General features: G+C 37.2%; 1 protein-coding gene across 1 annotated transcript; it reads left to right on the top strand.

Annotated features, from left to right (window-relative positions):
• The first annotated feature begins 10,769 nt into the window (after positions 1-10,769).
• LOC149394000 (epi-neemfruitin B 7-O-acetyltransferse L7AT-like) lies at positions 10,770-12,447 on the top strand. The gene has a single exon (XM_089616440.1). It carries the CDS (start codon positions 10,908-10,910, stop codon positions 12,261-12,263), a length of 1,356 nt encoding a protein of 451 aa, XP_089472566.1. The 5' UTR covers positions 10,770-10,907; the 3' UTR covers positions 12,264-12,447.
• The last annotated feature ends 1,933 nt before the right edge of the window (positions 12,448-14,380 follow it).

Below are 14,380 nucleotides of genomic sequence, written 5' to 3'. Positions count from 1 at the left end.
ATTATAAATAGTTATTTAATTTCGTAAATACCCGTGTTTCAGAATTAATGCTGTCAATCACAATTACAGAAAGTGAGACTATGACAATGAAACTATTATTATATAAACGTTCTTATCCGCTTTTATCGAAGCCGAATCGGGGACTATGGACCCAGTATTTGAAGTTTAACAAACTCAATCAAAAGATGAAACAATCTTTTCTCTTTTACGTATCGTTTTGTCTAATCTTGGTCAGTACTCCACCGTGTAAGCCAAGACTGAACTCTCCCATAATACTAGAATTATAATTACTCATCATGACGAGTGTCCACTGATTTAGTCAGTACGTGATCATGGTCCTCTAGGTTCAACCCGTATTGAGATAGGTCAATTTGTTCCGTTATATCTTTCTCGTTACATATATACCCTAAGCACAGTTGCTTCCCTAGCGAAAGATTCTTCCGAACGTATGCCAACTTTGGAAGTGCTAGCAATCTATCGGTTATGAAATCAACCCTTAGGGTAGAGAACATTTACCTTCTTTTAGGAAGGCTGGATTTCGTATCTGTAAATCAGTTTCTTCTACGATCATGTCCCGACTTCCCAAAACACCTATTTAGTAAGCTTTTCATTAACCTTTAACGTGGTAAATCAAAGAACCCGGTAGCATGACCTAGAAGTCCATGATTACTTCAGAATTTAGATCAAGCGTCACGGCGACCATCATAAGCGACATCGGCTTTTGCGTCGTAACGGTCCTTAAACGACACATCTATCCAAATCAAAGTCTGTCCGGGTCGTACACTTACCAAAAGTGTAGAATGCTCACACTGAGTGATCAACCTTCACTCATGTTCTACATATATGACTTTACACTTGACTAACATTATATATAATGTTAATTAATATAATTGCTTTATAATTTTTATGATTAAAAAAAGAAGTAACCGGTTCAACACTTATCTACCCCTTTAGCTAGCGGGTATAATCGTTATCCAACCCATTTTATATATCTGGTAAACGAGTCTGGATAATCGGTCCATTTTAAATCGAGTCCAATAACTATATAAGTGGATTCGGTCGGATCCATATCTGTTGTTATTCTTATGTTGAGCGTCAAAATATGTGTCGGAGGAAATATATCCACCCACTTAGTTCACACTTTCATCTTTTCTATACTGACATGGAGTCGGAAATCTGTTTCTGACGATGCAAGAACAGCGAGTTAGAGGATTTTGTCACTTTCACCTTACGTATGATTATAAAATCCGACGCTTAATCGCGAGTTCTAAATATTTTCGCCATTAATATGTATCATTAATCATCAAGTTGGATATTTTTATAGTGATAAATTGACTCCCATGTGCTTTTTTACTATTCTATATCTCATCAAAGCACTAACAATGTTTTCAATATAAGACAGCGCACTAGTGATCTATGCGATTTCAATAGTAGAAATAGCTTTTTTCTTTCTTACAAAGGCGTTAGCTTAGAATAAAGCATACCACGTGATAAGGGCAAACCTGAAAAGCAAGACTCGGTGACAACAAAGAGCGGAGTTGGAATTTAAGCTCAAGAAAAACATACATACGAAATTAAAAATTATTATGTATTTTATAATTTTAGGAGGACGATAAGAAAAATAATTAAATAAAGAGGACATATGTATGAAATGAAAAATATAGTAATATAAATCGTAGGAGATTTTTTTTTTTTTTTTTTTTTTTTTTTTTTTTTTTTTAGTTTAAGGTCACATTTCCGCGGTCAACACCTTCCTCCACTCCTCTAATGAAAACAACCTACGCATCGTTGTCGTAAAGTCATTATAATTATTACCGATCAATAAAGCTCTATACCTAACAAGTGATGCATGGAAAATTGAACTACACATTTTGGGAAGCTGGGATGACAAAAACGAACAAAAAAGTAGTATATTTTTTTTAGTGAAAATGGACAGTTAGGCTCTCAAACGACCGTTTTTGTATTATGTCAATTTTTATTATTTTCAATTTTTGTTGTTTTAATATGGCGTGTTTTTTTATTCTTTGTGTTAATGTGTTACATGGGCCTTTATTTTTTGTTTAATTCATCAGTTTCGGATAGTGAAAGAACTCATAATGTACTATAAATCTTGAGAACCTATTTGATAATTTGATAGATATTGATTAATGAAAGAAAAAAAAAATAAGAGTTCTCTAACAAAAATTCCTTATTTCAGTATTATTTGTGAATCAACGAGTTCGAAATGCCCTCTATCTGATATTCGTAATCTAACGAATCAAGAGATTTTGAAAGAATCGTCGATTGGTATTTGTGAGCGAATCAACCGCCATAATGTATACTTTCCACCACCTTCGCTGCTCGACACATCAACAAAAGCACCCCAAAGTCTTATTTTCACCTACTTCGACAACATTGGCGGCAAAGTCTTATCTGTAGTATTGGCCTCTCATGACGATAACAAAATTGAAAAAGATAGGTTTGAAAACCATTAGTGCCAATATTAATAATGATAAAGTGACACTAATGGACTTTTTTTAATTTTTAATTTTTATCATATAGTAATATCCACTTAGAAATGTTTGCAAAGATAGAACTCGTTCACTAGTGATGAAAGCAATTCAATCATGGGAATAGTTATTTTCTAAAGTCGTTGAGTACTCAATATAAAGCGTATAATCTGATAAGATCAAATCTGAAAAAGCACGAGTCAATGAAAACCAATTTTTTTCTTCCAATAATTACAGTGATGAGTTATTTTTATATAATTATTTCATTTAGATTTTCAAAATCTCAAGTGTTCTCACCTTCGCCATCTTATTTCTTAAGATAAAATAATATCTATTCATTTGGTATTATACTGAAATTGAGCAATTTTATATCCATAATCTGGTCTGTAACGACAGCCCCATTGATCGCAAACTTTGTATTCTCCTAATAAACTAAAAGACATGTGTCACATATTTAAAATTCGATCAAAGACTTGACAAAACGCTAGAAAAATGTACACCGAATACAAATTTTTTTAAAAAAAATTGACTAAAAAAGTCTGTAAAGATTTATTATTGTGTAAATTTGGTTCCTAACTTTTTTTATGGCAATTTGATCTTTGAATTATTGATTTGGTTTTTAGTATTTTGGTCATTTTCAAAAACAATTTTTTCATTTGAAATTCAACACTTAATAAACTGCTTAAAATATTGAATTTTGTAACTAAATAGGCCACCTTAAACTCTAGGTTTGAGATTTAGTACACGTTTGGAGAGTTTTAGAAAAATAGCCAATTATATTAGCTGACACTCATTACAAGAAATACCACATTTAGCGACGAAACTATTAGCGACGATTAAGTCGTCGCTAATAAGTCGTCGCTAATAAATCGTCGCTAATCACCCTTTTAGCGACGATAATATCGTCGCTACTTCTTTGGTGCGAAAAATATTAAAGTTTCGCGGCAAAGATAATTAGCGACGACTTTATCGTCGCTAATTCTTTTTTTTTCGTTGCTAAGTTCGCGGGAAAATAATTAGCGACGATAAAATTATCTATCACTTGAAGTTTTGTTTACATGCAGAAGAGCGCCGAGACAGGCGCTTTCGAGAGCTTGTTTGCGAACTACAAGCGCCAACATCAGTCCGAGAAGTCCGAGTGGCTGACTCCTGAAGCCTCCGCACGTTATGTAAGTTTACATATATTTTTCTTATTTTTCGATTAATAGATACTAACTAGTTAATTATATCAGGATCGACTGATCGATAGATTCAACACGTTGCGAGCGGAGGCTGAGCAACAAGGAGCGGACGTTGATATTTCCGTCCTAGAGCAGCAGGCGATCCGCGATATTATGGGTTCGCGGTCTGATCACTTGACCGGCGTCGGACGTTTGGTGCCACAGGGAGCACGGATGGCGGTTGAAGTCGCCGAAGTCTACGGTAGTTCGGAGGCTGGACGTCGCATCCAGGATATATCTCCAGGAGGTGTTCACGTCGACCATCGCCTCGTTCGCCGAGGCAATACAGAGTCAGGTGCCCGGCCTCAACCTGAGCTCGTTTATGCCTCAATTTCCGCAGAGTTCGCATCACGCTCCGTCATCCCACAACTAGCAGACTCCAACGGCCGGCGTCCACACTCCAACGCCCGGTGTCCACACTCCGACGGGCGGCCAGCAGAGGACTCCCGACGCTAGCCAGCAGACGACGCCCGGCGGACCAAGTCAGTCTAGTACTCCGACGCCGCAGCTTGCAGAACTTCAGCGCCAGCAGAAGAGTGTTTCTCGTCGAGGAGGGGGAAAATGAGCGGCGGGACGACAAAGCAAACGTCGCGACTAGTGGTTTATTAGTTGTTTTGTGTATTTATTATTTACATATTTCTCGATAACCGAAAACGTACGTAACCGGATTTTATATAGTTGTTGATTTGGATAATATAATTTAGTTTTTATTTGATTTTTCATTTTAGAATTTCACAACCAAAAAACCGTAAAAAATAAATAATTAACGACGAAAAAAAAATTATAATAATAATAATTAGCAACGATAAATTCGTCGCTAATTATTATTCCACACAAAGTTTTAGCGGGAATTTTTCCCCGCGCCAATTAGCGACGACTTATCTGTTTCAAAACGAAAAAAAACTTCTCGTCACAACATTTAGCGACGACTTTGTCGTCGCTAATGCACGCGGGAATTTTTCCCGCACTAATTAGCGACGAAAAAGTCGTCGCTAATTATCTGTTTCAAATTGAAAAAAAACTTCTCGTCACAACATTTAGGGACGACTTTATCGTCGCTAATATCGTCGCTAAATATTTACCGACGAATAAATCGTCGCTAAATATATTTAGGCACGGACAATTAGCGACGATTATTATCGTCGCTAAAATCGTCGTTAAATACATTTAGCGACGATTCCCGGGTTATTACCGACGAAAAAAATCGTCGGTAAATGTTGTAAATGTTGTAGTGACTAGAGGTAATGGGTTAAAATTTCATATTTGTCATTAAATAAATATAACGTTTTTTTTTTCTAGATTCATCACTTTCACTTATTTGTTTTTTAATTCGTCACTTTTTTTCAAATATTTTTTTTCAAATATTTTTTTTCATCAAAACTTCAAAAATCCATATCTATCTCATAAGAACTCAAAATTGAGTGATTCCAAATCATACAGATTTGTTGTGCCGAAATCTTCAAAAATAGACCCATTGTGTGTGATGAAAAATCATGTTTAATGCATCATGTTTACGTTTCCATTTATTTCCAAATGATTTCCGAAAATTTTCAGTTATTTCCATCACTACTACAAATATAGGCATCGGGTGCGACGAAAGTCGCACCCGATGCCCAAAATGTCGCACCCGAAAGTTCTTCGGGTGCCACTTTAGGTGCGACATTATCGCACCCAAAAGTCCGTCGCTAAAGGCTTCGGGTGCGACATGTCGCACCTAAAAGTTCACATATTAGGTGCGACACTTTTCGGTGTGACATGTCGCACCCAAAGTTGCACTGATTTAGCTTCAGAAAATATATAAAAAAAAAAAAAAAAAAAAAAAAAAAAACGAGTATTAGGTGCGATAATACGTTATTTTAATTAAAAATAAATAAACGGCCGTCGAAGGCGAGGCCGGCGAGGGAGGAGGGGCGGCGAAGGTTGAGGCCCGGCGAGGGAGGAGGCGTTGTGATGGGGCAGACACGGCCATCGCGGTCTTGCTCGGCGGGGGTGCTCGGCGGAGGTGCTCGACGGAGGTCCTCGGTGGCCGGGGCTGAGGTCGTCGACCGACAGATCGGAGAAAAAGAGTGAGTTAGCTAGAGAGAAAGAGAGTGAGAGAACTTACTTAGGCTCGGCGGCGAGAAGGAGAGGTGAGCGAGGAGGATGGGCGGTGGGGAGGAGGACGGGCGGTAGCGAGGAGGAAGGGAGCGCAAAGACGAGGAGGAGGGGATCCGGCGCGGAGGAGAAGCGACGAGCAGAGGGACGAGAGATAGAGAGAGAGAGGGAGAGAATGAGATAGGCAGTAGGAAGAAGAAGAATGAGCGGTATTTTATAATTTTAACCTAATACTTTTAGGTGCGACATGTCGCACCTAATGCTCATATTGGGTGAGGCATGTCGCACCTAAAGCGCATATTGGGTGCGACATATCGCACCTAATACTTTTAGGTGCGACATGTCGCACCAGATACTAAAAAAAAATTTCAATTCATGACAATAAAAAAAAAGAGGAATTTTAAGCCCGCCTAAAATTTTTAAAACTTTTAGGTGCGACATGTCGCACCGGATAGTATTGGGTGCGACATGTCGCACCTGATACCACTTAGGTGCGACATTTAGGTGCGACATGTCGCACCGGATACCCTTCCGCACCATAAAATGAAATTTGTAGTAGTGCATGTCTAAGGTAGTAACGTGTTTTTTTTATACATCTATGGCACTAAACATGATTTTTCATCAAACACAATGGATCTATTTTTGAAGATCTCGGCGACACGAATCCGTAGGATTTTGAATCACTCAATTTCGAGTTCATACGAAATAGATATGGTTTTTTGAAGTTTTTATGAAAAAAAAAATTGTAGGAAAAAAAGTAGGAGAGAGAAAGTGATGAATTTGAGGGCAAATCAGATTTATTATGCTTATCAGTCTGTTTGGCTATATTCCTAAAGTTTGACAAATATGGACTAAAACAAAAAAAAAAGAGGTTTGCTTGTGGCTATATTTCTAGAACGCCCTAAAATAATTTAGAAACTAAAATATTTTGTTGATTATAATTTATAGAAGTCTATAATTTAGGGGAAAAAAATTACAATCTAAAATGGTTAAACCTTCTTTAATTTTTTTTACAGTCAATATATTATTTAATTGGGTATATATGTGCCGTGTGTTGAGTTGATCAGGTATTAAATACTATAAATAAAATAATTAAAAACAATTTAAAAATGAAAATATATATATACTATAAAAATGTAATAGCTGTTCATGGATTCAATGCTAAAAAAAAAAGTTAGCTTAGAAAAAAAAAACTGAAGGTTAGGTGCCAGAATCTCACCATTAGAAAAGTTTAGTAGAAAAATGAGTGATTATCTGCTCCAAAAAAGGTTTACTGAAAACCATTAGTGCAGAGAAGAAATGAAGAAGAAGAATAAGATTGAGAGATTGAGAGAGAGAGAGAGAGAGAATCTGATAACTGTTGAACAAATCGTCCTAACAGAATTTCATTGAGATTGATTGATTACAATTAGTCATAATTACACGTATATATAGTCAGCGACTCCTAACTAACTGGTTTGTTACAGTTATTGAGAGTTAGTTACACAAGTGGAGTCTTGGATGATGAGCTGGCAATGATGACTAGGCTACTTTCATTCACACGTCCCCTTGAGCTGGACGGTCGTCCTCAGCGTCTAGAAGCAGACGAGAACTAAGTTCATGGAACCAAGCTTCGGGGAGAGCTTTGGTGAACATATCAGCGAGATTATCTTCAGTGGACACATATCTAACTTCGATTGACTTCTCAGCCTCCAAGTCACGAATGAAGTGGACATCTACTTCAATGTGCTTAGTACGAGCATGAAATACAGGATTCGAAGCAAGTGCACTGGCACCTAAGTTATCACACCAGATGACTGCCGTCGACGGTGAAGGACGAACGTTCAGCTCATTCAGCAAGGAACGAAGCCATACCAGCTCAGACGACGTTTGAGCGAGAGCCTTGTACTAAGACTCTGTGCTGGAACGAGACACAACTTTCTGCTTGCTTGCTGACCAAGTTATCTAGTTTCCACCAAGTAGCACAACATAGCCAGTTGTAGATCGACGATTGTCAGAGCAGCCTGCTCAGTCAGCGTCGGAAAAGGCTTCGATAGCAAGTCTAGGAGCTGGTTTGAATGAGAGACCATAGCTGAGACAGTGTGTGGTTCAGCTATAGCCTCCTGACTCAACAGCACTAGCTGAGCTGTCAAGGCCTTTGGCTTGAAGATGGCAGAGCGAGCACGAGTGGTCATGGGATGTGAAGAACTTGAGGCCACCCTAAACGTTGGAGGTAAGGTATTTGTGGCTAATTGGCTGTTTGTGGTTTATGAGGTTGAGCTAATAGGTAGGATTTGGAGCTGAGAATTTGAGACTTGTGGTATAGGGTTGACATTGGTGTTTGAGGGGTCATGTGGTGGAACTGGATTGCTAGGGAGGGAAGTTGAGTCACTAGGAGTTTGACCTGGTAAGTAGGTTGTTAGGAAGGAAGTGGTATTTTCAGCTGAATTAGGTGTAGGAGAGGTGTTTGTAGTTTTGTCAGAGATGGGATACGGAAAGTGTATTTCATTGAAAACAACACTTTTGGCTATGTACACTCTTCCTGATTTGTGAAGACATTTGTAGCCTCTGTGTTTGTCGTTGTAGCCAATGAATGTGCATAACGTGGATCTGTGATCAAACTTGTGTGCATTGTAGGCACGTATATGTGAATAACAGGCACAACCAAATACCTTCAAGGCTTTGATATCGAAGGGCACTTTGAAGACAACTTCAAATGGAGACTTGTAGTTGAGTGTTGATGAAGGCAGTCTGTGGATCAAGAAGATTGCTGATGAGAACGCGTGCCACCAGAAACTCAAGGGCATGTGACTCTCATCAAGTAAAGTTAAGCCTAGTTCAACTATGTGACGATGCTTGCGTTCCACGCGACCAATCTGAGCATGAGTGTGAGGACAGGGATGTCTAAATATGATCCCAAGCTGATTCAGTAGGTTGGTGAAGGATCTGAACTCGCCTCCCCAATCAGTTTGTAGGCATTTCAACTTGCAGTTGAAGAAACGTTCAACATGAGACTTGAACATCACAAACACTTGTTAAGCCTCATCTTTTGTCTTCAACGGATAGAGCCATGTGAACCTGGTATGATCATCCAAGAAGGCAATATAGTATCTGTAACCCTCATTATGTGAAAGTATCATGGGGTTCCATCTCAAAACCAATTGGTAATGAGAGGAGTAACCTATGACCTTTATAAACTCTTGGTAATTCCAATTCACTTTCAATGTGGGATTCCTAACACGCCCCCTCAAGATGGCGGCTCTTTGCGTTCGCTCATCTTGGGCCGAATCCCAACGATTGGATCGGATACCCATTTGGGCTTAATGGGCTCTGATACCATGTGAAGAAATGAAGAAGAAGAAGATTGAGAGATTGATATAGAGAGAGAGAGAGAAAAAAAAAATCTGATAACTGTTGAACAAATCGTTCTAACAGAATTTCATTGAGATTGATTGATTACAATCAATTATAATTACACGTATATATAGTCAGCGACTCCTAACTAATAACTGGTTTGTTACAGTCATTGAGAGTTAGTTACACAGGTGGAGTCTTGGATGATGAGCTGGCAATGATGACTAGGCTACTTTCATTCACAAGTGCCAATATTAATAATGATAAAGTGACACTAATGGACTTTTTTTAATTTTTAATTTTTTATCATATAGTAATATCCACTTGTAAATGTTTGCAAATATAGAACTCGTTCACTAGTGATGAATGCAATAGTTGATCAAACCTTAAGGCCTTGTTTGGTAGGAATGATTAAATGATAAATGGATGGATTGTTTTACAAGGGGAAAAGAATAGAAAAGAAAGGAAAGGATTACATAATTTCTTATTTATGTTTGGTAGAAAGGAAAAACTGATAGATGGATAGATTGTTTTGATGATATATTTGTAAAAAAAATAACATTTTTCTTATTTACTCTTTTTTCCTTCCAAAATTGAAAGGATTAAAAATGATAGGCCCGGTAGATTATTAATCCCTTCAAATCTCTCCCATTTTCTTTCTCTCCTTCCTACCAAATAAGGAAACATGTCACATCAACTGAAAAAATCAATCCTCTACCAAACAAAGCCTAAAAAGCACGAGTCAATGAAAAACCATTTTTTTCTTCTTCAATAATTACAGTGATGATTTATTTTTATATAATTATTTCATTTAGATTTTCAAAATCTCAAGCGTTCTCAACTTCGCCATCTTATTTCTTAAGATAAAATAATCTATTCATTTGGTATTATACTGAAATTGAGCAATTCTATATCCATAATCTGGTCTGTAACGACAGTCCCATTGATCGCAAACTTTGTATTCTCCCAACAAAATAAGGTTACATGTGTCACATATTTGAAATTCGATCAAAGACTTGACAAAACGCTAGAAAGATGTACACCGGATACAAATTTTTAAAATTGTTTTTGACTAAAAAAGTCTGTAAAGATTTATTATTGTGTAAATTTGGTTCCTAAATTTTTTTATGGCAATTTGATCTTTGAATTATTATTGATTTCGTTTTTAGTATTTTGGTCATTTTCAAAAAAAAAAAAATTCATTTGAAATTTAACACTTTATAAACTGCTTAAAATATTTTATAAACTAAAATATTTTGTTGATTATAATTTATAGAAGTCTAATTTAGAAAAAAAAAAACACTTTACAATCTAAAATGGTTAAACTTTCTTTAATTTTTTTACAGTCAATATATTATTTAATTGGGTATATATGTGCCGTGTGTTGAGTTGATCAGGTATTAAATACTATAAATAAAATAATTAAAAAGAATCTAAAAATGAAAATATATATACTTTAAAAATGTAATAGCTGTTCATTGGTTTAATGCTAAAAAAAGGTTAGCTTACAAAAAAAAACTGAAGGTTAGGTACCGGAATCTCACCATTAGAAAAGTTTAGTAGAAAAATGAGTGATTATATGCTCCAAAAAAGGTTTACTAATTACAGCCCGTGATTACAACGTGTATAAATAAACAATTTATGTAACGTGATTGAACATATTATAAAGCGAACGTGTACTGCCTATTTGTGCTTCCAAACTTCCATCGTCTTTTACAGCATAAAAAAAAAAAAAAAAAAAAAAAAATTCTAATTCTTTCCCTTACTCAAAATGGTTGAAGACTTCAATGTCGAGATCACAAGAAGAGAATCGATCAAACCATATTCTCCAACGCCTCAACACCTGGGAACGGTCAAGCTCTCTATGCTCGATCAAATCTCTCCAGACATGTACGTCCCGATGATTCTCTTCTATCCCTTCATCACCGCTTTTAAACACTCTCACACTCAACAAAACCCTATCGAAAAAGCCTCCGAGCGATTACAACGCCTGAGAGAAACCCTGTCGAAAGCCCTCGCTCTCTATTACCCTTTCGCCGGACGACTCAGAAACAATCTCTTCGTCGAGTGCAACGACGAAGGAGCCGAGTTCGTCGAGGCCAAAGCACAGGTCTCTATGTCAACGATTCTCGAGAATCCGGACCAGGTTTCGCTGACGAAATTCATCACGGCTCAGCCGGAATCCGGGCAAGAAGCCCACGGAGGCTCTCTTCTTTTTGTTCAGGCCACAATCTTCGTCTGCGGTGGAATCTCCATCGGTTTGAGTTTCTCTCACAAGCTCGCCGACTCGTGTACCGTCGGGGAATTCGTAAGAACGTGGTCGAAAATAACGTACGAAAATAATCTCGAGCCCAATTCTCTTACGAAACCCGGGTTTGGACAGACGTGCGAGCTTTTCCCGCCGATATTAATTCCAGAATCTTTGCCCTCGGAGAAACCCTCGATCGAGCTTGCTCGGGAAAAGTGCTCAACGAGGAGGTACGTTTTCACGGCCAAGAAGATCGCGGCCCTGAAGAGAGTCCTCGGAAATAACCCCACTAGGGTTTTGGCGGTTTCGAGTCTTCTCTGGAAATGCGCGATGAAAGCTTGTGCATCAAAATCAAACGAGCCCGAATTTTCAAGTTCGGCGCTTTGGATGGCTATGAACATGAGGAAGAGAATTGTTCCTCCTTTCGGAGACAACATCGCCGGGAATCTACTTTCGGGTGTCACGGTGAAAACCGATCATCGTGACAAAGAAGTTGACGGTCTTCAAGGATTGATGGGAAAGCTAAGGAAAGGCATGGACGAAGCCGCGAAAAGCTACTCAGAGAAGGGAAATGTTTTGAGGACCGTTCAAAGACAGCTTGAAGAGACTCAATCTGCAATGATGAGCGACGATACTGAGTTCTGCATCTGCACAAGTTGGTGTCGCTTCGGGTTTTACGAAGCGGATTTCGGTTGGGAAAAACCGACGTGGGTGAGCGTGGTCGCTAGCTCGGAGTTCAAGAACTCTATTCTGTTAATGGATACCAAAGATGGGGATGGGATTGAAGCGTGGTTAGTGTTTGCCGAAGAAAACATGGCTCTCATTGAGACTGACAAAGAGTTGCTTTCCTTTGCTTCATTGAATCCTAGTGTTGTCTAGCTTTTTCAGAATTAATTGTGTTTGATTTGCAGCTACTATTGAATGTGTTTATTGCAAAAAATAAAATATGAACAAATCTTGAAGGAAGTTTTACCGTTAGGAAAAATGGTATGAAATAGACAATTCAAATTATGACTTTTGCAAAATAGCCATAGTTTTATTAGGTATAGCAAAATAATCAATTGAGAGCACTGCGACTTTTAATCATGGCTCGATTAATTTTAATCTAGCCTTCATAAAGTTTATATTCTGTTTTTATAGTTCGTTGGGATTAAATTTAATCCAGCCTAGATTAATCTTACTTTGACTAGTTTGTTTATGATTGACAAACTATGACTATTTTGCAAAAACTTAAATTCTATTTGACTATATAGTCGCTTGACCCTTACTGTCATTGCTTGGATAACAAAAATGGATTTAATTTATATCCTTCAAGCGCGATTTTTTTTTTTTTGGATAAATGAAAAATTAAAAAAAAAAAAATTGTCCAATACTGGACTATTCAAGCGTATAGATAAATGGAAAAAAAAAAGAAAAAAAAAAGAAAAAGGTGATTGAATGGAAAGAGGGTGCGCATTATTGACTAATAGAAAGCAAGCAAATTGACAAATAACTAGTTTTTAGTGTGTCCATATTCAGAAATTGGAACCCTACTTTCTACTATATCTACCCAACATACACCTGGTCCACGTGCTATTTTTTTTCTCTTTCCCGCTACAGCTCATATGAGTTATAGAATATTATCACCTCATTGGAAGGGGATGTTTTCGCAAATCATCTGTAGCAATAATTAGAAATCTTGTACCAGCTATCTAATATAACATTCGAGTCGAGTTGTTGTTGTTTTTTTTATTTTATTTTTCGTCCTTCCCCTAAAAGTTGATTCCAGTGCCAACTTGGCTAGCAACTTATCTCAATAATGATATTTTTTTATGCATTATCACTTTGGTAAAAAAAATAATAATATATATGAATTTTTTTTAATTGCAAAATATTCGTAGTTTTATCAAATTATTCACCTACATATCATGTATTTGGTAAATGATCTCCCTACTTTATCGAGTCATAGAAATTTCCTTTTGCTCGCTGACAAGTTGACGTTTGGTCAATGGTAGATATTGTGGAAATAATCGCGATAATAGTCGCGGTGCATTTTATATATACAAACCTCTCATTTCAGACTTAAATCTAACTCGTTTTAAGTGCAGTTGATTTTCAAATTCTTTGTGATGACTTCCAGATAAAGGGTGAAAATCAAGAATCGAGACATGTTTGAAACATAATAAAGCTATTAGGGAGCGTTTGGGGGCCATGACGAGACGAAAGAGAATCAACAGTAAAGAGAAACAACAAATTTGGACTACGCGCTCCGCGTATCCCATACCGCATGCATGCTGCACGTGATTCTCGGCCAAACTCCAGAGAGCTTTCGCGTGCCGTGCACTCTACACATTCTGTGTGCCGCGCAGATCCTTAGATTCTGACGTAGTCACTTTCCATTTTTGTCTTTTTTGGGTCATTGGATCTCATCCAAAGGCTTGAATTGTTCCGAAAAACACCCTTAAGCATCTTTAAGCGAATTTGTAACCCCAAAAACACATCTTTTTTAACCCGGATTCTCTGTCCTCTTTTGATGTTTTCCTCGGTGCACCCTTCCATTTTATTAGTTTATATTTATATAAAAATAAATTGAAATTATTAAATTGATTTATTTTGATTGGAGGGACACCAAGGGAGAAACCATAAAGGGACTGAACATCGGGATTCATCTTTTCCTTAGTTTATATTTTTCATATCGTGTTTGACTACTAATTTGGAGGGCTTTTGGCACAAAAAAAAAAAAATTGTTTTTTTGCCGGAATAATTGACGAGCTAACGAGTCTCTTGACCCTTCCTTCACTTCTTCTTCTTCTTCTTCTTCTTCTTCTTCTTCCTTTTTTACATTACTTTGTTGCTTTAGATTATTGTTGAACATCAATTTAAATTAATATGATTCATTTTTATTTTCATTGTTCATTTTATTGCTTTTGATTATTATTTTGTGTTTCTTTTTAATTATGAATTTGATAATTATAAGCTAGATTTTATGGGGTTACGATTTAGTCCGAATCGATGTT

This window comes from Urtica dioica, chromosome 6 (assembly GCF_054948205.1).
Source record: "Urtica dioica subsp. dioica isolate 48M chromosome 6, U.dioica_male_clone48M_v1_H2, whole genome shotgun sequence".
NCBI lineage: Eukaryota > Viridiplantae > Streptophyta > Magnoliopsida > Rosales > Urticaceae > Urtica > Urtica dioica.
Note: the sequence above shows the minus strand (reverse complement) of the source record. Positions and strands in the feature narration are given on the sequence as shown.